This window comes from Malaclemys terrapin, chromosome 3, assembly GCF_027887155.1.
Source record: "Malaclemys terrapin pileata isolate rMalTer1 chromosome 3, rMalTer1.hap1, whole genome shotgun sequence".
NCBI lineage: Eukaryota > Metazoa > Chordata > Testudines > Emydidae > Malaclemys > Malaclemys terrapin.
Window position 1 is genome coordinate 153,014,925 of NC_071507.1, and position 22,923 is coordinate 153,037,847.

The following is a 22,923-nucleotide window of genomic DNA, read 5'->3' on the forward strand; positions in this document are numbered from 1 at the left end:
CCTGGAGCATTTTGCTGCTGCATGGTCCCAGTGCCATACAGTGATAAGATGGAGTCTTTGGAGAGTTGTTTCTTCGCTGACTCTTCTGATTTTGTTGTTTGCTCAGTGAATAGATCAAGATCCCCGGTTGCAGCAGATAAGGTGGCTGCTGTTGGTTTAGTGGAAGTGCTCTGGGAAATAAAGGTCAAAACAGACAGGCTATTGAATGAAGCTACCAGTGGAAATTATATCAGATTAAGAGCTGTGCATTCTCACTCCCAAACTAAATTAAAAGCAATTTGGTTATTAAATTAGTTGTAAATGAATCAGTATTTTAGAATTTGTAATATTACCACAAAGAAACCCAAATACCTGCCAATGCATAGCATCTGCAAGGAGGACCCATTCAGGTTAACACAAGCAGCAAAAATGACTAAGTGAATTTGTGCTTATATACATTGGTTACATGACTCTTCCTGTTCCTAAATTTTCCATCTGTGGATAGCATACTTCATAAAATGAAGTTAAATGATGAAAAATGATTAAGAAACCAAGAAGGACGTTACAATTTCACATTTTTCATTAATCCTCTTAGAGAGGAAATTATAGGAACTAAAACAAAAGCTTTTCACAGTGTTGGAAGACATTACCTTGTCTACAATTAGCTTCTTTAGTCTAAGAATATCGTGCAATAGAATTTTACACTAAATTATAAGTAACATAGCTTCTCTGAAATATGTTGCCTGTGAATTGTTGCTTGATATTTTCACATCTGGAAACTGACTTTTGGATAGTTACTTTGCTATCAATAAGCAAATAAACACTATCTCAATTTTCATAAGCCTCTAGTCTACCTTCAATTTTTCTCAGCCTTATTTTTTAATTAATGCTTTAGAAACAAATTACACAAAGATGGCCTCCAGGTTCTATTATTTTATTACTGATACACAAACAAGATGATTCCTTGCCTCTGGTATCTGAATAGACAACATATTGTCTTTATACAACATAATCCTCTACCAGAATGAAATGTTTATTTTAACAATAGGAACTCACTTCAGTAACTCCTAGCTAATGTTGTAGTTCTGTTCCTTAAAAATGTGACTTTAAGCGAAACGATGTTAAGCAAATTCAATTTCCCCATAAGAATTAATATAAATGCGGGGAGTTAGGTTACAGGGAATTTTTTTTCATCAGAAGATCGCTCTCTCTCTCTCTCTCACACACACACACACACACACACACACACACACACACACACACACACACACACACACACACACACACACACACACACACACACACACACACACACACACACACACACACACACACACACACAGAGAATTTGCAGAGTTAAACCCCGTCCTCAACTATCTACCTCATACCTGGGCCAATATGGGCTCCCAATACTGGAGAATACACCAGTTGTAAGCCCTATAACACTGGTCTACAATTTTTGAGAAGTCGTCTGCTTCAGAGATAAAATGTGCTATTTATTATGTATTTTGATGTGCTGAATTCAAATATGACAATTAAAACAACTGATTGGCTACTGTTTCTAAGATATTTAAGTTTTTACATTTTATGTCTATGTACATTGTGTAGATAGAGTTTTAATCAAATTGTAAACGTAGGTCTTTTCGTATCTTTATGGTTGCTTTACATGATAATATTTCACTGTCCTGTTTATGTAACACTTTAAAAATCAGCAAAAGGGTTATATAAATAAAATGTATTATGATACAAAAGGCAAAAAACTATTATGTACATAGTTTAGTCCTATTCACTGTCTACTCGGCGCTTCTTGGCTTGTCTCTTGTATTCATTAAATGGAACATCTCGTCACTGTCCAGCAATAGACTGCAAGCATTGATGGGCTCCATTTGCCCTGATAGTGTTTCTCCATTGTTGCAATGTCCTGGTGAAATCGCTCGCTGTGCTCGTCGCTCACTGCTCCGCAGTTCGGTGGAAAAAAATCTAGATGAGAGTGCAAAAAATATATCTTTAGTGACATGTTGCAACCAAGGCTTTTGTATGCCTTGAGGAGGTTTTCCACCAACAACCTGTAGTTGTCTGCCTTGTTGTTTCCGAGAAAATTTATTGCCACTAACTGGAAGGCTTTCCATGCCGTCTTTTCCTTGCCACGCAGTGCATGGTCAAATGCATCATCTCAAAGAAGTTCACGAATCTGAGGACCAACAAAGACACCTTCCTTTATCTTAGCTTCACTTAACCTTGGAAATTTTCCATGGAGGTACTTGAAAAACTGCTTGTGTTTTGTCAATGGCCTTGACAAAGTTCTTCATCAGACCCAGCTTGATGTGTAAGGGTGGTAACAAAATCTTCCTTGATTCAACAAGTGGTGGATGCTGAACACTTTTCCTCCCAGGCTCCAATGACTGTCGGAGTGGCAATCTTTCTTGATGTAGTGGGAATCTCTTGCACGACTATCCCATTTGCAGAGAAAACAGCAGTACTTTGTGTATCCAGTCTGCAGACCAAGCAAGAAAGCAACAACCTTCAAATCGCCACAAAGCTGCCACTGATGTTGGTCATAGTTTATGCACCTCAAAAGTTGTTTCATGTTGTCATAGATTTCCTTCATATGGACTGCATGACCAACTGGAATTGATGGCAAAACATTGCCATTATGCTGTAAAACAGCTTTAAGACTCGTCTTCGATGAATCAATGAGCCGTCTCCACTCATCTGGATAGTGAACGATGTCGAGTGCTGCCATCACACCATCGATCTTGTTGCAGGCTACAAGATCACCTTCCATGAAGAAGAATGGGACAAGATCCTTTTGACGGTCACGGAACATGGAAACCCTAACATCACCTGCCAGGAGATTCCACTGCTGTAGTCTGGAGCCCAACAGCTCTGCCTTACTCTTGGGTAGTTCCAAATCCCTGACAAGGTCATTCAGTTCACCTTGTGTTATGAGGTGTGGTTCAGAGGAGGAGGATGGGAGAAAATGTGGGTTCTGTGACATTGATGGTTCAGGACCAGAAGTTTCATCCTCTTTTTCATCTGACTCAAGCGAGAATGATTCTGGTGCATCAGGAACCGGCAGTCCTTCTCTGTGGGGTACTGGGCGTATAGCTGATGGAATGTTTGGAGAATGCACAGTCCACTTGTTCTTCTTTGACACACCTTTCCCAACTGGAGGCACCATGCAGAAGTAACAATTGCTGGTATGATCTGTTGGCTCTCTCCAAATCATTGGCACTGCAAAAGGCATAGATTTCCTTTTCCTGTTCAACCACTGGCGAAGATTTGTTGCACAAGTGTTGCAGCATATGTGTGGGGCCCACCTCTTGTCCTGATCTCCAATTTTGCAGCCAAAATAAAGGTGAGAGGCTTTCTTAACCACAGTGGTTATACTGCGCTTTTGTGATGCAAAAGTCTCTTCACCACAAACATAGCAGAAGTTATCTGCACTGTTCACACAAGTACGAGGCATCTCTGCTCACTTTGGCTAAACAGAAATGTGTCCCTTTGCAAAAATCAAACACTGACAAATAAGAGAGCACGACACTGTATGATTTCTAGAGCTGACCTAGGGCAATTTGTTCAGCAGAGTGATGTAAGCTTCATTATGATTGCATCATCCATGACTTCTAGGAATAACATGATGCAATTCATATCATGTATGACGCAATATCAGTTTCAGATTGCATCATTCATTGTTTTGCCTAAAAAGCAAGTACTGTCCAAACCCAGTCAGATTTATTCATAGATACATCTTTGACTGGATTTTAGTCATTTCTGGTTTAAATTGAGATCCCTTTTCTTTATAACTCACTTATCCTCTGCCATTCCCAAGTCGAGGGTCGTATATACTGACCCAATAGCATATCTTGAAAACTAGAGCCAATCAACAATTTTAAGCATCATTTTCGTTCTCAGTGACCCAGAATTAGTAAAGTTTGACTAAATTTATTTCAGAAGCATTTTGGCTGTAGAGCAGTGTTATCTGTTCTGAAAGAGTTGTCTGTAAACTTTCTATGTATGAAAGCTACTTCTTGTCTTTATCAGCTGGTTCTACAAAAACTTTGTCCACTGATTTCCTGCCCCAATATTTTGAATTGCTCAAGAAACACTGTTTAATTATACATCTGCCTTCCTCAAATGAAGACACAGATGCCCGTAAATGCTATGTTAGCTATCATGGATCATTTTGATAAGTATTGGTGGGACAGACAAGCTTTGAGTCTCAGAGCTATTCTTCAGGTCTGGGAAAGATACTCTGAATATCACAGCTAAATGCAAGGTGGAACAGACTGTTTAGCATAAGTAGTTAGAACATATTTTAAGGGACCATTGGACCCCCGTAAACACCGCCACACTCACAGGACATAAAAGGGACAACAATCTGTAACCCACTAATCCCCTTTTTTTGTCCTATGATAGCGGAGATGTTAGAGGGCCACTAACGCTTTGAGTACCTTTTCTAGACCTGAAGAAGAGCTCTGTGTAGCTTGAAAGCTTGTCCCTCTAACCAACAGAAGTTGGTCCAATAAAAGATATTAACTCACCCACCTTGTATCTTGGGATCGACACAGCTACAACTACATGACATACATTTTAAGTGTAAGGAGTCCAATAACGTGGGCTGCTATGGAGGCAGAAAAAGATCTTTTATGGAGAAAAAATATTCTTATGCTTTGGTTGAAAAAAGTCTTTTTAGCAGGCTAGTAAAGCTCTTGACTAGCAGAATGAAGCAGTGGAAGCTTAAAGGACTGAGGCTGTTGCCTAAGTTATGTTTCAAGGATGACTCCATCATTATTTGTGGGTTCTATGGATACAATTCACCCTCCAAAGTATGATTCTGTCCTTTGAGAAGGCTGTAAAAATTACATCAGTTTTTGGCAAGGTCATAGAGTCCTTTTTATCCTAAGGAAATTAGGACAATTTTTTTTTAATTTACTATTTGTTCTGCCTTCTTATGTGTTTATGGCATCCCTGAGCCATTTGGAAAAACATTTGCAGTTCCTTTATGGATTTAATGTGAAGTACCTATTTCTCTAATTATTGTTATTACTACCTCTTGATCTCCCACGGGAGCTTGTTGTATACCCACAGATGTAGTGACTTTTTTGACATTCATTTAAATAAATGAGCAATAATAGTCTGTCATGAGTTGCTGTCTCCTCCTCTCATCACTGTTTTGGGAGAATTCCCCTTCTTCCTGTAATAAAAAATTAGAGGGAGAGAAATGCTATGAAGAGCCTATCTTCTTGCTCTAGCTTTTGGATTTCTCTGGTTTGCACTTTTTTGGGTGTCTGTCTCTGTTAAATTTGAAGATAATGATAATGGGCTAAATCATTTACTTGAACTAAATCACTTAACTTCAATCCACTCTCTCCTTACTGGAAGTTAAGTTCAAATAATGATTTGAATCAGACTTTGGAATTTGTGTCACATTTATAAGACCTGTTAGCGCTGCTATACTTAGAAAGGTTAAAATTCAGGAAATAGGTTAAATTTGGCTTAAATGCTTCTCCTTATGTCCTTTTTAATCATCAAATGGCAAATCTCTTCTGTAATGATTTGGAGAAGTAGGGCATAGCACATTTAAGAGGATGTCTCCCTTTTCATAGATTCATAGATTCTAGGACTGGAAGGGACCTCGAGAGGTCATCGAGTCCAGTCCCCTGCCCGCATGGCAGGACCAAATACTGTCTAGACCATCCCTGATAGACATTTATCTAACCTACTCTTAAATATCTCCAGAGATGGAGATTCCACAACCTCCCTAGGCAATTTATTCCAGTGTTTAATCACTCTGACAGTTAGGAACTTTTTCCTAATGTCCAACCTAGACCTCCCTTGCTGCAGTTTAAACCCATTGCTTCTTGTTCTATCCTTAGAGGCTAAGGTGAACAAGTTTTCTCCCTCCTCCTTATGACACCCTTTTAAATACCTGAAAACTGCTATCATGTTCCCCTCTCAGTCTTCTCTTTTCCAAACTAAACAAACCCAATTCTTTCAGCCTTCCTTCATAGGTCATGTTCTCAAGACCTTTAATCACTCTTGTTGCTCTTCTCTGGACCCTTTCCAATTTCTCCACATCTTTTTTGAAATGCGGTGCCCAGAACTGGACACAATACTCCAGCTGAGGCCTAACCAGAGCAGAGTAGAGCGGAAGAATGACTTCTCGTGTCTTGCTCACAACACACCTGTTAATACATCCCAGAATCATGTTTGCTTTTTTTGCAACAGCATCACACTGTTGACTCATATTTAGCTTGTGGTCTACTATAACTCCTAGATCCCTTTCTGCCGTACTCCTTCCTAGACAGTCTCTTCCCATTCTGTATGTGTGAAACGGATTTTTTTTCCCTAAGTGGAGCACTTTGCATTTGTCTTTGTTAAACTTCATCCTGTTTAACTCAGACCATTTCTCCAATTTGTCCAGATCATTATGAATTATGACCCTGTCTTCCAACGCAGTTGCAATCCCTCCCAGTTTGGTATCATCCGCAAACTTAATAAGCATACTTTTTATGCCAATATCCAAGTCGTTGATGAAGATATTGAACAGAGCCGGTCCCAAAACAGACCCCTGTGGTACCCACTCGTTACGCCTTTCCAGCAGGATTGGGAACCATTAATAACAACTCTCTGAGTTTGGTTATCCAGCCAGTTATGCACCCACCTTATTGTAGCCCCATCTAAATTGTATTTGCCTAGTTTATCGATAAGAATATCATGCAAGACCCTATCAAATGCCTTACTAAAGTCCAGGTATACTACATCCACAGCTTCACCCTTATCCACAAGGCTCGTTATCCTATCAAAGAAAGCTATCAGATTGGTTTGACATGATTTGTTCTTCACAAATCCATGCTGGCTGTTCCCTATCACCTTACCACCTTCCAAGTGTTTGCAGATGATTTCCTTAATTACTTGCTCCATTATCTTCCCTGGCACAGAAGTTAAACTAACTGGTCTGTAGTTTCCTGGGTTGTTTTTATTTCCCTTTTTATAGATGGGCACTATATTTGCCCTTTTCCAGTCTTCTGGAATCTCTCCCGTTTCCCATGATTTTCCAAAGATAATAGCTAGAGGCTCAGATACCTCCTCTATTAGCTCCTTGAGTATTCTAGGATGCATTTTCTTGAAGGCTGTGAGGCTGTAAGGAGATCCGTTGGTTGCTGAAGAGATAAAAGGAGCTCTAGGAGTCTCTACAGGGCCACTGCTAGCAGTAAGCACAGGCAGACAGAATTCTTGACAGAACCACCAATGATCTCTGTGACCACTCATACTGGCTAGATCCCTGTAGGAGAACATATGTCCAGTGTTTCCATGGCAAAATAGCTTATCCCAAACTGGGAAGGTAAAGTCTGGGTGAGCAGTGTTTAAGGAGCCGCAGGTGGGAGGTGCTGGAGCCACTCCACTGTGAAGTGCTCCAGGAGAAAGTAGTGCTAATGCTACTTTCCCCCTGTCCCTTGGCACTCTCTGCAGCCTCTTCCTTCAGAATCAGGACTTGTTCTATATGGAACAAAGCGTCTCCTGTTGCCTGCTCAACCAACTTGGCACAGCCCCTGCCAGGAACTAACTATGGGATCAGTCTGCCTAGGATGACTGGAGAGAGAGCTGGCCCATCCTCAGTTGTCTGGACTCTGCTCCTTCTGTGGGGGACCTAGCAAAGCAGGCAGATTTTCCCTTCAAGGAGGGCTGCACATGCCCAGAGCACTTTCTGGTCGTCTTCTTGTGTCACCTCTCCCACCTTACATTTTACAGCATCATGGATTGTGGGGACAGGGATTATCTTGGAAGATCAAGTCCCCCACTCAAGCCAGGAAGAATTTTTTTGCAAATTTTAAAAGCATAAAGCCAGTTAGGCTCAGGATCCAATTTGCAGAAAAAAGACTGGACTTTTAAGGAAGCCCTTTTACACGTGGGGGACTGAATCCTGCTACTTCCTACAACTGGTTTCTGAGACCTGGTCTACACTGGGAGGGGATTGATCTAAATTACGCAACTTCAGCTATGTGAATAACGTAGCAGAAGTCGACATACTTAGACTTACTCACCGCAGTGTCTTCACTGCGGTAAGTCAACTGCTGCCGCTCCCCCGTTGACTCCACCTGCGCCTCTCGCAGTGGTGGACTACAGGACTTGATGGGAGAGCACTTGGGGATCGATTTATCGCGATTAGACTACACGCGATAAATCAACCCCCACTGGATCGATCGCTGCCCGCCGATTTGGCGGGTAGTATAGACATACCCTGAGAAGGAACACAAAACCAGCCTACGACTCCTAGAGAAGGAGAAACATATTGTATAGGTCGTTGGACGAGCAAGGGTCACAGAAAGCAATATTATATGTGGAGGTAGTAGCTACCTTCTATTTAAGCTGCCTGACACTCTCCCTTACAGTATTCTCACAACCTTTTCTTTGAGAAATATGAACACTTCCATTGTTTGCAGCAGGCCTCTGATATTCAGCAGGGAACCTCCTTTTCTTTTTTCCATTCCTCTGAGATTTAGCTGAGTTGTGACATGCTAAAAATCACCATTTCCCTTCTTTCGCTTGTTTTCCTCAGGAAAATTTTTGCAACATGTCAAAATTACTGAACATTTTAAAGAGCCGAGCCCATGCTGCTGTCAGAGCAGCAGCAGACACTGACCCCAGCATCTCATTCTCTGAAGGGCACCACGTGGGGCAGAAGCTCCCTCATCTTCCAGGGGGCAGGGAAGAGAAATTGAGCCAGGCTCTCTCCATAACTGCTACCCTACCCCCCCACCCAAACTCAACATATGGCTGTGGTATTCCATTGCCTCCACACAACCTGGGATTCCCACATGGGGGGACTCCTTATTTTAAGGCAGGAGAGGGGTGTAGTAGACAGTTGGGCCAGGCTTGGTTCCCTCCCAGATCCAGCAGTTCACCCCCAACTCTGTGATAACAGCCTTCTCCTGCTGCCAGCTAATATAATTAGCCCCCAAAGTCAAAGATCCATCCATTTAAAGAAATATTTTACAGAAAATTGTGCATTTATAAAAAAAAATCATAAAAAGTATGTTTCAAATTAATCTCCAAAATCACATTAAAAATCAAAACATCCCCAACCAGTAACAACAACAGACTACATTTAAATAGTAAGAAAAAACTCCATTAGAGTCGTATCCATTCTTTCCCTTCCAAAATCGGGTAAATAGTCAGCAAATTGGTGAATGATATTGCTTTTCACATCTAGCTCACCAGATAAAATCCACGCCTGCTCTGAGATCACAAGTTGTTGACATCTGGTGACAGCTTAGTTGTCTACATGTCATCAGATGGTGTTCTTTGTCTAGTTCTTAGTGCAAGAAGTCCACATGACAAGAACTGGGACAACCCACACCTTCCTGGGCAATCTCAGAGAGGCCAAAGATTGAATGGGCATACAGGAAAAACTACTCTCTCTCACTGTGTATTGTTGATCTCTCTAGTTCTGGTTAAGATGTTGGTAAGGCAGTATGGGAAAGCTTGTCCTAATGCGGTATCTGTACCTATAAAAGTAGATGATTTCAGTCTAAAAGTTTGGTCTGGCATTTTTCAAAACAAAATTCAATAAAGAGGAAAACAACATGCAAATGCACCTCTCTGAAGTTTACCTGAGCAGGAGGTACAGAAGCTGCTGGCAAAGGATTAGAGATCATTGGGCCAAAGATATCCAAGTCATCGTTCAGTGTTGTTACGGTAGTGGTGCTTCCATTTGTAACAGGTGCTTCAGGAGGACCATCTTAAAAAGACAATGGAGTCAAGTTTTAAAGTGGAAACCTCTATTAAAACAAGAATTTAATAATTGTAAAATATGAATATATAAATCAAATCACTTAAATTGTCATTGGTTAAAAAGATGCTCAGTGTTGGAAGCAAATCACTGAAATACAATATCTCATATCTGCAAATTCTGAAAGGACTTTTCTAATTTTAAAAGTACATTATATCAATATAATTAAGAACTGAACATTTTAAATACAGTTTTAAGGCTTCCACAATGGCATCTTAATCAGTTTAATGGAATACAGTTTTGCAAGCATTTTCACAATTTTAGTCCAACACTCACCAGCACTATAGTATTATGAATGGGAATTTAATAGTTATCCTACATCTAGCTCCCAAAAGTTTTGGGCTACTCAACATGAGAGCTATCAAATACATTAATTTGAACAACTAGGGAAAATTAAATATTTGATAATGCTTGAAGTTACTTACAATGCCATATTTATTCAAAATATGGAATACATTCTTCACATGAAGAAAAATGATGATGTTAGGTATCTTTTTTTTTAGAACGAGAGAGATTTATTTCTATAGAAGTAGAGATGTACATTGTACTTGACAGCCACAAAATAACATGGTTCATGACCTGTCCAGAACTTATAATCGAAGGCCCTGGAACATATCAATGTTTATATACATGCATGAATTTACTCATCTGAGTAAAGCTGTGCATACACGAATGTGTTTCTAGGATTAAGGTCCAAATTAGATAATCCTGGAAGATGATGGAAGTTGGAAGAAGGCATATAACAAAATCATGCTGTATAAACATTTTACATCTCCCCCCCTCCCCCATTTAATAACTGCTATATGGGTAGACATGTGAGTGTGTGGGTTACATCTTACAGAAAACATGCCCACAAATCAATTGTTATTTTTTACTCCTAGCAGGATTCAGGATTATGATGTTGATGAGACTATACCAAATTAAAACATGGACATTACTGTTAATATAAACAGTGACTGTGGAGAAAGGTATGTTCCCAAAAGTAGACAAATATGTAAAATTATAATAAAATATGGTTGACATTTCTGGACCACCTATAGATTGTTTTGCATCAAATTTTACATCATTATTTAGAAAAAATGGAAAGAATGTGTGACAGCTGAATACACATTACACCATATATTAAGAAATTAACAGCTTTCTTACACTGAACTTGGTAGGCAAATAATATGAAGTTGAATGGATGGGTTTCATGGAACTTTATGTTCTGGCTACACTTTATACAAAAAACTTAAGATGCAGATTCTATAAAGTATTTTGTGTAGAATAAGAAAGGAATCAGTCTGGGAGTATCCTTCGCTGAGAGCAGAAGCAAAGACTTCTCTGATTATGGCACTGAAGGGCTAGACACCTCATTAAAATGGCCTCTCCTGGCCAAAAGACTACATCATGTCAAACTGCAGATGTGGCTGTACAGAATAAAACCATTAGACTAAAATAATAAATTATAGACAATAAATAGGGCCCTACCAATTTAATGGCCATGAAAAACGTGTCCCGGACCATGAAATAAGCCCTGCCCTGTGAAATCCAATCTCCCTGTGCTACTGGGAGTGTCTCAGCCTGGAGCTCCTGGCTGCTAGTCCCAGCTGGGCTGGGGAGGAACAAGACTTGTCCTTTCCCTGCACAGCTGCTCTCGGGGGAGATCAGACCCACCTCTGAGTACCTCCCCTGCTGCAGGAAGCTCCGGGGCTGGGTGGCAGTCCCGGAGGTTCCTTTAGCTGCAGGAGGCTTCTGGAGATGGAGGTGGGTCCAATTTCCTCCATGCTGCTGGGAGCACCCCAGGATGGGCTGAGGAGGGACAGGACTTCCTCTTTCCATGGACGGCTGCTCTTGGATACCTCTCCCAGCTATAGATAGCTCCTCACCCCCTCCTCGCCACTCGCTTCCTGTCCCCATTGCTTCACAGCCGCAGGGGGAGGGGAGGGAGATCATTGTACAGGGAACTGCCCCCTTCCAGATGCAATTAGCAGCTTGTTTCGATAAAGCTAAAAAGAAAGGTAAAGAACTTAACAGGATTTTTTGATTGATACTTTACAGCAGCAAATCACAGTAAGGGCTCAACTTACTGATCGGTAGATATGAGCATCTGAGGTAGTTTTGTAAGATAGCCTCAAACTTGAGAACCACTGCTTTAAGTTAACAAAAGCAAGTAAAAAAAAAAGTTCAAACGGTTTCATATGTCATTAATTGAATGTCGGCATGGAGCATCTAGCTGGGGCGCTTCCAGCAGTATGGGGGTGATCAGACCCACCTCCACCTCCTGGAACCAGGGAGCTCCGCAGCTGCTGCCTTCAGAGCCCAGCTCTGAAGACAGCACAGACATGAGGATGGCAATTCCCCTACAACAGGTTTGCAACACCCGCCCCAACTCCTTTTTGGGTCGGGACCCCCATGATTACAACCCGTGAAATTTCAGATGTAAACATCTGCAAACATGAAATTGACCAATTTTCAAATCCTTTGGCTGTGAAATTGACCAGAATGGACCATGAATTTGGTAGGGCCCTAATGATAAATAAGATTAACACTATTCTAAGCTCAATTAAGTTTATTTTATTCCTTTATTTTATTTCAATATTGGCTCTGAATATATTTTTCCCTTAACCTTTTTCAGTTGCTGTGTCTATTGTAACCTTTTAAATTAGCTCAGTGATAGATAAAAAGTTGTTATTTAGAGAAAATAACACTATGTTTTCCCACTGCCCTGTTAAGACTATTTTAAAAGGGAAGTATCAAATTATTATATGTTCTGCGGCAATGCCCAGGGATCCTGTTAAGATTGTAAGGGGCCTTGTACAAACGTACCATACGATACATTCCTTGACTTTTAAAATTTATGATCTAGTTTAAGAGAAGATGCAACAAACAATAAGAGGGAGGGTGAACAAGACTAATGATATTAGACAATAAAAAACGTTCACAAGTTCTTGATTTTAAACATTTACTTTAAAAAATGGTAAACAAAAAGCCCAATATTAAGTCATATGTAAACAAATTTATTTGCCTATTTTACCATTAAATCCTCTGAGTTTTAACAAGGCAGTTTTAGCAATCTGATTTTCTTTTCACTATTTATTTACATTATGTATTTTTCTCAGCTTGGACTATAAAAATCATGCAAGTTAGTTTTCAGAGTCTCAATGCGTGAATACATGGGTTGCAAACAATGCAGTTTATTTCATACTACTAGTCTCGGCAATGTTTAAAAAAGGGAATGTCCCTTTAAATAACTACAGTTACATAATAGGAAGAGGTATAGTGCGGCTATTTTTGAAGGACACTAGTCAAAGAACGTTACAGAGACGTGATTATTGCCCTGGATAATTTAAAACAATTATTATAATGTAGACTAGGCCCCAATTACTAATTGAGGCTGCAAATACTACTGCAATACAAACAAAATAATACCTATCAATTAATAGAAAACGATTATAACAAGCATATGAAGTTTAACTTTCCCTGAAGTTGAGAATGGATTCGGGAAGAAAACTGGGAGTAGAATAAATTGGTTCATATGGAACACAAACAACCATGGGCAGAAACTTGAAATAAGGCCTGAGAGCAACCCACGCTTTATGAAACAATGTATAAGGAACTGCCATGAAGGTTTGAGTCTCCTCTACCTTCCGAGGCTGATGATACTACTGGGAAGAGGGATGCTGCTTTAAGGAAGCAGGTGGTCTCACTTGTTTCCTTCTTGGGGCTGGAATGTACAGGCCCAAAGAATACAGTAGTTGTCCTGAAGTCCTCAACAAATAGACTGTTTTAGAATTAAAAAGTTAATTACCCTCAAAGGGAAGGTTCTCCGCTGTAGCTTGGACCTCCCTGAGAATCTCTAAGGACTGAAGCTAGGAAGATTTTCTCATCACTACAGATGTGGCTACAGTACAAACCTCTGTATTGGACCTGTCCAGCACAGTCTGAAGGGAAGTATAAAGTATCAGTTATCCCTCAGTCATGATGACTTTTAGTTCCTCTCAATGTTCCTGTGGTACCTAGTTCACAAACTAAGACAGTTGGTCCTAATTGAGACAGTCATAGTTAGAGAAGAAGGCTTGGTAGTCAGCCACATATCTGGAGGCTGGCACAAGAGTAGACTTTGTATCCAAATAGGTAGAGATTCTTTGGGTCTTTCTCCCTGGGTGTATATTTGGCAAGCCCCTGCTGCTTTGAACTATCAGACAGGAGATACTACAGGAGCTCCTGATACTGGGCTAGAATAGAAAGCATCCAAATCCCATGGAAGAGACTTGGTTCTTCCTATTAGCTTGATTAGATGTGGCATGTGCCACAATTCTGGCATGTGCCACAAGTCTTTTACAGGTTCCAACAACCCCTCATTTAGTAGCACGGTAAGCCTTCTTGGAAGGAAGGGTGCAAGATATCTAGGGCTGTGTAAAATTTCTCACACAACTTCTACAAGTATATCCAAAGTCTCTTGATAAGATCCTGGAATAACTTGAAGATGTCAACTGAGGAAGACATTCAGGGATTTACTGCCTCACTGGGGGACAAGGAAGAAATTAAAATGGGGACAAGTAGTTCTTCTCCTAGCAGATGTTGCTCCTCCTCACTTTCCTCCCCATTCTGTTCTAAAATCATAGTCTGCACTGGCTGGGTTGGTCTGTACTGCCCTCTCTGGAGAGGAGGTTATAATCCTTGAAAATGGGGAGAAAATGCAGGCTTGCATGAATATGTCTGCATATCTCAGGCTGTCCAATAGAGCTAAGGCTGATAGTAGATGGTACTAGGGTGGGGGACACAAAGGAGGATACTAGGAGGGATGCCCCTATGAGCCCCAGGTTGTTTCCTGCAGATGGAGTTCTCCCTAGAATCCCTACCTACGTGTAGGAGATGACTCCCTTCTGTGCCTTGAAGAGAATGAGGAAAAAGGAGTACACACTTCTCCAAAGATGGAACTATCCTATCAGGCCCTCCTGGGGAGAGGATGAGAGAACAAATACATGACAGATGTTAGTCATGTTGCTTAAGGTACAACTGGAAGGCTCTCGGATGGGTGAAGTATAAGAAAATATATATCTATATCTATATATATAGATTAGAATAGAGTGCCTGGATCTGTTGTATCCTACCTAACTGGTAGGGGGATGACGTCAGTACCAGACATATCTCCTTTGTTTGCTGCACTGCTGAGTCTGTAACTCATTAATTAGCTATCACCATCTTCAACCTCTTGAGGAGAGTACCAGTTCCAGTTAAATAACTCTGTATTGTATTTGCCCTGTGTTACAACACTAGGTACAGAAGCTTTGTGTAACAAGGAACACATTTCCAAGGTGACCGATACCAAAGTGCCAAGTACTGAGAAGGCTGGGATTAAGAGAAACATAGTGCAGCGATTTGGTGGGTACTGTTGGTTCTCGCTTTAATGGTTGGTACTACTGTGCCAGTTATCTTTGTCAGCCCATTGGCTGCTCTTCAACTGCAGAGGCCAAGAAGTACTCCAAGAGGAATAATTTTAGGCAGACCTTTTTGAGTCTGCTTACAGGAGGACAGACATATGGAACACTGTTGAGGAATACGTCCCTCTTCTAAACAAAAGAGGCACTCGGCATGCCAGTCGTTAAGCAGCATTAGAGCTTCACTCAAGGAACAGATTCCGAACCCTCAAAATCTTGTTTTGGACATACTGCTAGAGCTCATGTATGGGGCAAAAGGGTGGTCTAGTTAACCCTCCCTAACCCCCTTAAAATATCTGACTAAAATGGAAGCTGCTAGCCAGAAGAATCAGATCTCGCATGTATGGAGACCTGCTTTGCACAAGAGTGGAATCCATGTGGATGGGCACTTAAAGAACAACAGATTACGTGTCAAATTTAGTTATGCCATAACACTAACATACATATTAAATAATAAAAATACAGTAAGTAAAATGCTTGGATAAGTGAAAAATGTACAGTATATGTTACTGAGAAGCAGATATTGAAGCAACTTTAACCTAAATATAGCTATTACTTGAAGGACCAGTGGACATTAACAGTCTAACGTTGTAATACATTCATCAAACTTAAATTGTGGAACATGTTAATAATAAATAGTCTTAACAAGCCCTTCAAAAGCATCAAAGACATCCACAGCAAATCCATAAATCTATAAAGAGTATGGAAATTACTTCCTCTTTTGCCATGCCATAAAAAAGTTATTTTCCAGTGCTCTAGCACTGTAACAATGATTTGCCTGAAGGAAAAAATTCATTCTGAGGGCCAATATTATCAAAGCATCAGCATTAAAGATTCAATAACAACACATGAAATGTGTGGCTTATTGCAACAGAGAAATGTGAGAGATGGAAGAAGGTAGAAATGAGATTTCCACATACTGTACTTCCCCATCTATTTTATTGTTGGATCATTTTCTAAGACTGTGTTCATGCTAGAAAAGTGCATCAGTGAGATACATTATTTAATCAGAATTTCATTAATATAAAACTTCTCCATTACTTACTCACACACAGCACAACTATAATTTCAGCTCTCTGATTGAAATATTCCCTGGCATTCCTTTTCCCACTGCTAAAAAGAAACAATTGACAAATCAAGGATAGAATTTTTATTTATCTGAGAAAAGAAGAGAAAAAAATTCAGTAGAACAAACCAAACAAACAGTTTACTGTATGCTGTAAAACACTTTCTCCTCCACCACAAACTATTGTTCACATAAGAATAAAGTAACTGGCAGGCTCCAGCTATCTACCAGTTTGCCTACAAGACAACAGGGAGGACAGGACAAGACATTACAGTCCCTTCACTGTTCTCTTCTGCCCTCACAATCTGCAACGTATGGGCTCCTTGCAGTTCAACCTGGGAGCTGGAGACTAATGCTATGTCTGCACTAATACTTTTGCCAGTAAAACTTCTGTCGGTCAGGAGTATGAAAAAAAAAAAACGCCCTCTGACCGACATAAGTTTCACTGACAAAGCACTGATGTGAACAGTGCTATGACGGCAGGAGAGCCTCTCATTGGCATTGACATAGCTAACGCCGCTCATTGAGGGTGGTTTAATTATCCTGGCAGGAGAACTCTCTCCTGCCAGCAAAGAGCGGCTACATGGGAGACCTTACAGTGGTACAGCTGTAAGATCCGTAGCCTATGTTTCCTAGTAGTGCAGACTGAAGATATAAGGGAACAAATAAGGGAGAAAAAGTGAATATAGTAACCCAATTTCGAGAACATTTTGTTAAGGGAAAAATAGTGATTGACAAAACAGGAGTTCTCTGGCTGCCTTGTGTTGCTATTTGGAGGCAGAACATCCTGGAATAGAATCAGTGGGAGGGTCTAATCACATGAGGAGCCCTTGAAGTTTAAGGGCTGGTCTACACTAACTTAGGTTGACTTACAGTGGTGTCTACACTGCACTATATCAACAGAACATGCTCTCCCATCGACACAGCTTCCGCCTTTCAGGGCCGTGAAGTACTGACATCGTCAGGAGAGCGCTCTCCCATCGACTTAGTTTGTCTTCACCAGACCCGCTAAATCGACACTGCTGCATCAACAGTGTAGACATGGCCTTAGACTGTCTTCAGTCTCCTATGGAAAGTGACCAACCCAGAATGCATTGCATGAAAACGTGCTCTTGAAGGAGAAAGGGCATGCTATTGCTATGTTAGATTTGAAACTTTAATACAACAAAAGACAGGCAATTGAAAATTATAGTATACACAGCAGCTGAGCGTCTTTCCCCCCACTTGTGCATAACTGAATTTTGCATTACTATAGAGGAATATTAACCTTTATGCCTTAATATGTATACGAAATGTGGCACAGTTACAGTTGCTATGGGAACCACAACTTTGAATTGCCTGATTTTAGTATGTGTAAAATCCCCAATATAATGTTGCTTGTGTTTTTTACATTTACTTCATGTTTTTGTGAAAAACAGTTAATAAATACAGTCAGAAAAAAATACTCCAAAGGAAAACTAAAGGTGCTGATGTGCAACCATGTGATTATTTGAAGGTTTTTAAAAATATTAATTTTGTTAAAAATATACAAAGTGTAGCTTATAATGATTTCACTCTATAAATATAAAAATGTTCATAATTAGGCAAATCAAATAATTATAGAGAATCATAATTATAAGCACATATTTGTCTTATGTTTTTAGATGACCACCAAGCTATAAAACGTTTCAATTTGCTAACTCTCAATTTATTTCAACTATCACTGCACAGTTCCAGACTGCCTTATGCACGGAAGTGGTGACCTGAGGGCTCAAGAACCATCACAGTGCCTAATGGATTCCCTTAAAAAGGCTTCTGAAAGGTAGTGGGGGGGAAAGGATCCAACAATTCAGTAACATTTACAGAGGAGGATAACTTGCCAAGCTTCCACAGTGCCAAGAACTGTCCATGGTTTGTGTGGCTATCTACACCTCTACCCTGATGTAATGCGACCCGATATAATACGAATTTGGATATAACGCGGTAAAGCTGCGCTTTGGGGAGGCGGGTCTGCAGACTCCGGTGGATCAAAGCAAGTTCAATATAATGCGGTTTCACCTATAACATGGTAAGATTTTTTGGCTCCCGGGGACAGCGTTCTATCGAGGTAGAGATGTACTTATATACATGCTTAGAAATCTGGCCTCTGGGGCTAATCTTGCCCTTTCTTCTGCAGTCATAATGGGTCCCCAGGCGGCGGAAATAGTATGGCTCCACTACACAAACTTCAGGGAGGATTTGCAGTGGATGCACACATCTCACAGGGTGCAGAGATCTGCTGTGTGGAAGCTTCCTTCACAGCAATGCAAGGAGCAGAGTATAGTGAGCCAGCAAATGGGTTCAGTGGGGACAGAGGACCTACCACAATGCAGATTCTCTAGTCCTTCCCCTGTAGTGATCCATATGCAAGGGGCTATGGAAACTACTCTAGCCATATGGTTGGCGCAGCATCTCTGCAGCCTGGAGAGAGCCTCTCTGCAGAGATTATTACAGTCTAAAATGAGCTGGGGAAGGAGGAGGAGGACGACGACTGAATTGGATCCTGTAGGTGCTGAGGCTATGTCTCTGGCAATGTGTGCATGCCCCAACCTATCAGTTTGCACAATTGTATGCTGGGCTATTTGATCCCCTCCAAGCTTCTCCCCTTGCCGGAAAAAGCCCTCTGCAGTCATGGAGGAATATGCAGGATTTCCCCTGAAATACAAATATCCAAGTATACATGTACATGGATATTTACATACAGTTGTTGATGGCTCTGGAACCTGCAAAGCCATCCCATTCCTGCAAATTGCCCTGAACCCTGAGGATCCCTCCTCCCCCACCCTCTCCGCATGCATCTGCTCAATGCACAGCTCAATTCCTGTTAATTACAGTAGGTACTAGGATTAAAATTTGCCCTTCTGTGCACAATTAAAACCTTCTAAAGGTGGTAAACCCGAGTGTGATATTCAATCAACAACAGTTTTTAAAAAACTTGACACTGATTTTCCATTTGAAAATCACAAAATTAAAGCCTTAATAGACATTATCAATAATTAAAATTCTAGCTAGTGTCAAAATATTTCCATTTATTAACCTCAACACCCTTCTTATCTAAGTATTAACCTCTATATTTGTAAATTAGGATAAGTGACTTAGCAAAGGGAACATATCAAATCAACAAATCAGAGAAAAAGTCCAGGATCAGAACTGAGGTGTGCCTGCCTATCTGTAAACAACTAGACATGCTGTCTCTTCAATTGTTTAATTATCCAAGCCCAAAAAAACCATTAGGCAAATTGCGTTCCCACATACTAGATAAATTTATTTCTGTGGCTCAATCAAGACAGAAATTGAGTTGCTCCCTCCTCACTCACTCTGACAGGCAGGATGACAACCTGTACAGGATTTTCACATTCTCTAAGGCTCCGTCCTCTTTTTCTCAGTTTTAGTTCCTTCTGATAGAAAATATAATCTTGGCCTACTCAACCTCCCTACCTAAGGTGGCGTGTCTGTTGTCAGAGTATAGAAAACCTAGTAGTGTAGGAGTCTATGTTGTGTTAACCAAAGTACAGAAAGCAAATGAATCGGTAAGTGGGAATGTAATTTGCTTGTCTGTAGTTGAGGCCATAATGGTGCAGATGCTGAGTTCTTCGTAGCAGTACCCTATGAGTAAACCTTCAAGGAAAAAATAAGACCCCAGAGGTGGATACAGAAGAGGGAGCGCAGAAGAAGGCAATGAGAACGTCTAACCCCAATGCATTACTCCACCAGATGGAGAGCTTCTAAGGGGAGCCCAGATTGAGGCACTTTGTGGTCAAAGGTTACACCCACAGACACCTGCACATTCAGACAGCAATGCTCTGAAAAAAAAAAATGTAAGGGACACGTGGCATCTTTGCAAAGCTGGTCTATGGATATAACATCCCCTCTCTAGTGAAGAAGTTGGCCTTGGATCTAGTGGAGTAAAGTATCTTTGGACAGGGAACTTCAGCAACTTTGGATGTCTATTTGATAGTAGACCTGATTTATCTGACTATCTAGACACCTTGAGTCCTTGAAGCAAAAGGAACAGGGGATCCATTCTCTTTAAGGTTTCTTATCCAAGTATACCTTCAGGGACCTAACTCAGGGATCTATAATGTTTCCCTTTGTTTAGAATTGAAAAATTCAGAATGGAGGTATCTTGTTTAAATGAGGACAGGACTTTTGGCAATAACTAGAACAGAGGACAACCCTGTCCCTAGGGAAGGCCAAATATAGAGAACTACAGAAAGGCACAGAGAACTCTTCTTCTGGCTGAGGTGATTGCTTCCCAGAAACGTACCCTCAGGGTGAAGAACTGTAAATCTACAGAGTGGAGAAGCTCAAATACAGGTTTCTCAAACTGAGGGTAACCAGGTTCATACTCCTCAAAGGCACCAAGGAACTAACTAGAGGGTAAAGCAAGGTCACTATGTTCAGGAAACATGACATTAAGGGAAAAGACTGCCCTGTGTAACTTACTACTAAAATATCTTAGCGCACAGGCTTGAACCACTTAATATCAAAATGTGGTTGCGTAATTACTCTGTGCTTAGCACTTCTTAAGAATGTGTATTCTTGCAGTATCAGCCCTGTTCTTGCCAAATTCTGTAAGCAGGTCCTGCCTCATACCAGGCCTCTAATACAAGGGCTTATATCTCAAGCTCTCTTCCTACTTCAGTGGGGAAGAAACTATTCAGGGTTATTGTGGTGGTCAGTACTCTGAACACTATTACCCAGGAGTCCATCAAGTTTACTGCTAACATCCTCAACTCCTCCCAAGGTGCTCAAAGCATTATAGAATTCCCCAGTATGGAAGGAACAATATCTATATGATTGCTTTTCCCTTCAGAGGGCATAATATTATGGGGGAAAACCCTGGATTCAGCACTTTATCCTGTCCAATTTGTCAGGCAAATAACCATGGCGAAATAACTTTTAGCCCACTGAGTCATCTTCAGTCCATGCATTATGCTTTTCTGGAACAATGGATAAACATCCTTCCCATAAAAAGATAAAAAGCGGGGGAATGTAGTAGGAAGAGAGTCTGAGACATAAGCTCCTGTATCAGAGGCCTGGTATGAGGCAGGACCTGCTCACAGAATCTGTCAAGAACAGGGCTGATATTGCAAAAATACACATTCCTAAGAAGTGCTAAGCACAGAGTACTCATGCAATCACATCCCAATATCAAGTGGTACCAGAACATACTGTTATCAAGGATGGTACAAAAACATTCCTCAAGGATAACAGGAACACACTGAGCCTTCCTAAAAGATAAGGTCAAGATGACAGTACATAATAGAGATGTTTTGATTGAACCAACATGTACAAGGTGATGAGTGATAACTAGCCTTTCAGGGAGCAGTAACTAATTATGTCAGAGGCAGTACATAACTTGTTTGTATCAGGGTATAAAAGCGTATCTGAGATGGAGTATCTTTGTCCAGCCGAGGCGGGAATGGAAAATCCCGCCATTTATTGAGCTAAGTCTGTTGTCATGGGCATACATGTCTTAGGGCATGTCTTCACTACCCGCCGGATCGGCGGGTAGCAATTGATCTATTGGGGATCGACTTATCACGTCTAGTGAAGACGCGATAAAATCGATCCCCGATGGCTCTGCCGTTGACTCCGGAAATCCACCACGCAAGAGGCGGAAGCAGATTCGACGGCGGCGCGGTAGCGGTCGACTCGCCGCCGTCCTCACAGCCAGGTAAATCGACCTAAAATACACAACTTCAGCTACGCTATACTCTAATAAATTAGTTAGTCTCTAAGGTGCCACAAGTACTCCTGATCTTCTTGTAGCTGAAGTTGCGTATCTTAGGTCAACCCCCCCCCACCCCCCGTAGTGTAGACCTAGCCTTAGTATCCTCATAGAGTCTGCCAGGTGCAATTATTGTGCTTCGTTGACAATAAACTTGGCTGGGCACCTTCGCACCTTAATGAATCTTGTGGTCATTGGGCGGTTCGCTCAAGGTCTGCTGTGCCAGCTGTCTGCACAGAGCTAGAACAGCACACAGGGAAAAAACACACACGCAGTCAAACATCCGACACCACAACTAGCACTTTCCTAGAAAGGCAGAAAGAGAAAATCTCATTTTCTGAAATTCCAGCATCTATCAAATAACTAACTGGGGGACACAAGGTTTATGGGAAACTTTCCTGCACCAGACTTTTTTTTCCCCTATAAAGGAGATATTTCAGCTGACATTGGACTCCGCAGGGATGTTTGTGGAGAGCCATTTATCCCCTGAACCTTCCGTAAGCGTATATAGGTCTTTAGCTCATTTAACAACTGGCAAAAGGAGAGGTATAGGAAGTCTCCATGATTTTTGGCTGAGGGATAGACTAGGAGGGAATTTGCCAAAAACATACCTTAGTAAATATTCTCAAACCTTAAGATAGCCTCCTAATTGAGTCTGGGTCTCGTTTCTCAGATTCAAAGTTGGAGGATACCGCTCCCTCTTCTAAACTATGGCCCACTATAGCTGTCATACAAAGCTGAGAGAAAGGGCAGCACCAGTGACTTGGAGATTTCTTTATTAATGAGAGAATTTACATTTGTCCCAAACAAGTCTCTGGAAATAGTTGAAAAAGCAGCCTGAATGTAAATGCTTGCAAAGCCCCTCAAAGCTTTTTATGCACTTCCTAGGTGAGGAGATTAAAGCCTC

General features: G+C 41.0%; 1 protein-coding gene across 2 annotated transcripts in view; it reads right to left on the bottom strand.

Moving 5' to 3' along the window:
• The window catches only part of SMAP1 (small ArfGAP 1), a 229,696-nt gene that overhangs the window by 5,983 nt on the left and 200,790 nt on the right, over positions 1-22,923 (bottom strand). For both annotated transcript variants that reach the window (XM_054021659.1, XM_054021658.1), the window contains 2 exons: positions 9,597-9,724; positions 2-170 (listed from right to left, as the gene is read on the bottom strand). In XM_054021659.1, coding sequence (XP_053877634.1) covers positions 2-170; positions 9,597-9,724 — 297 coding nt within the window. The remainder of the gene's footprint in view (position 1; positions 171-9,596; positions 9,725-22,923) is intronic.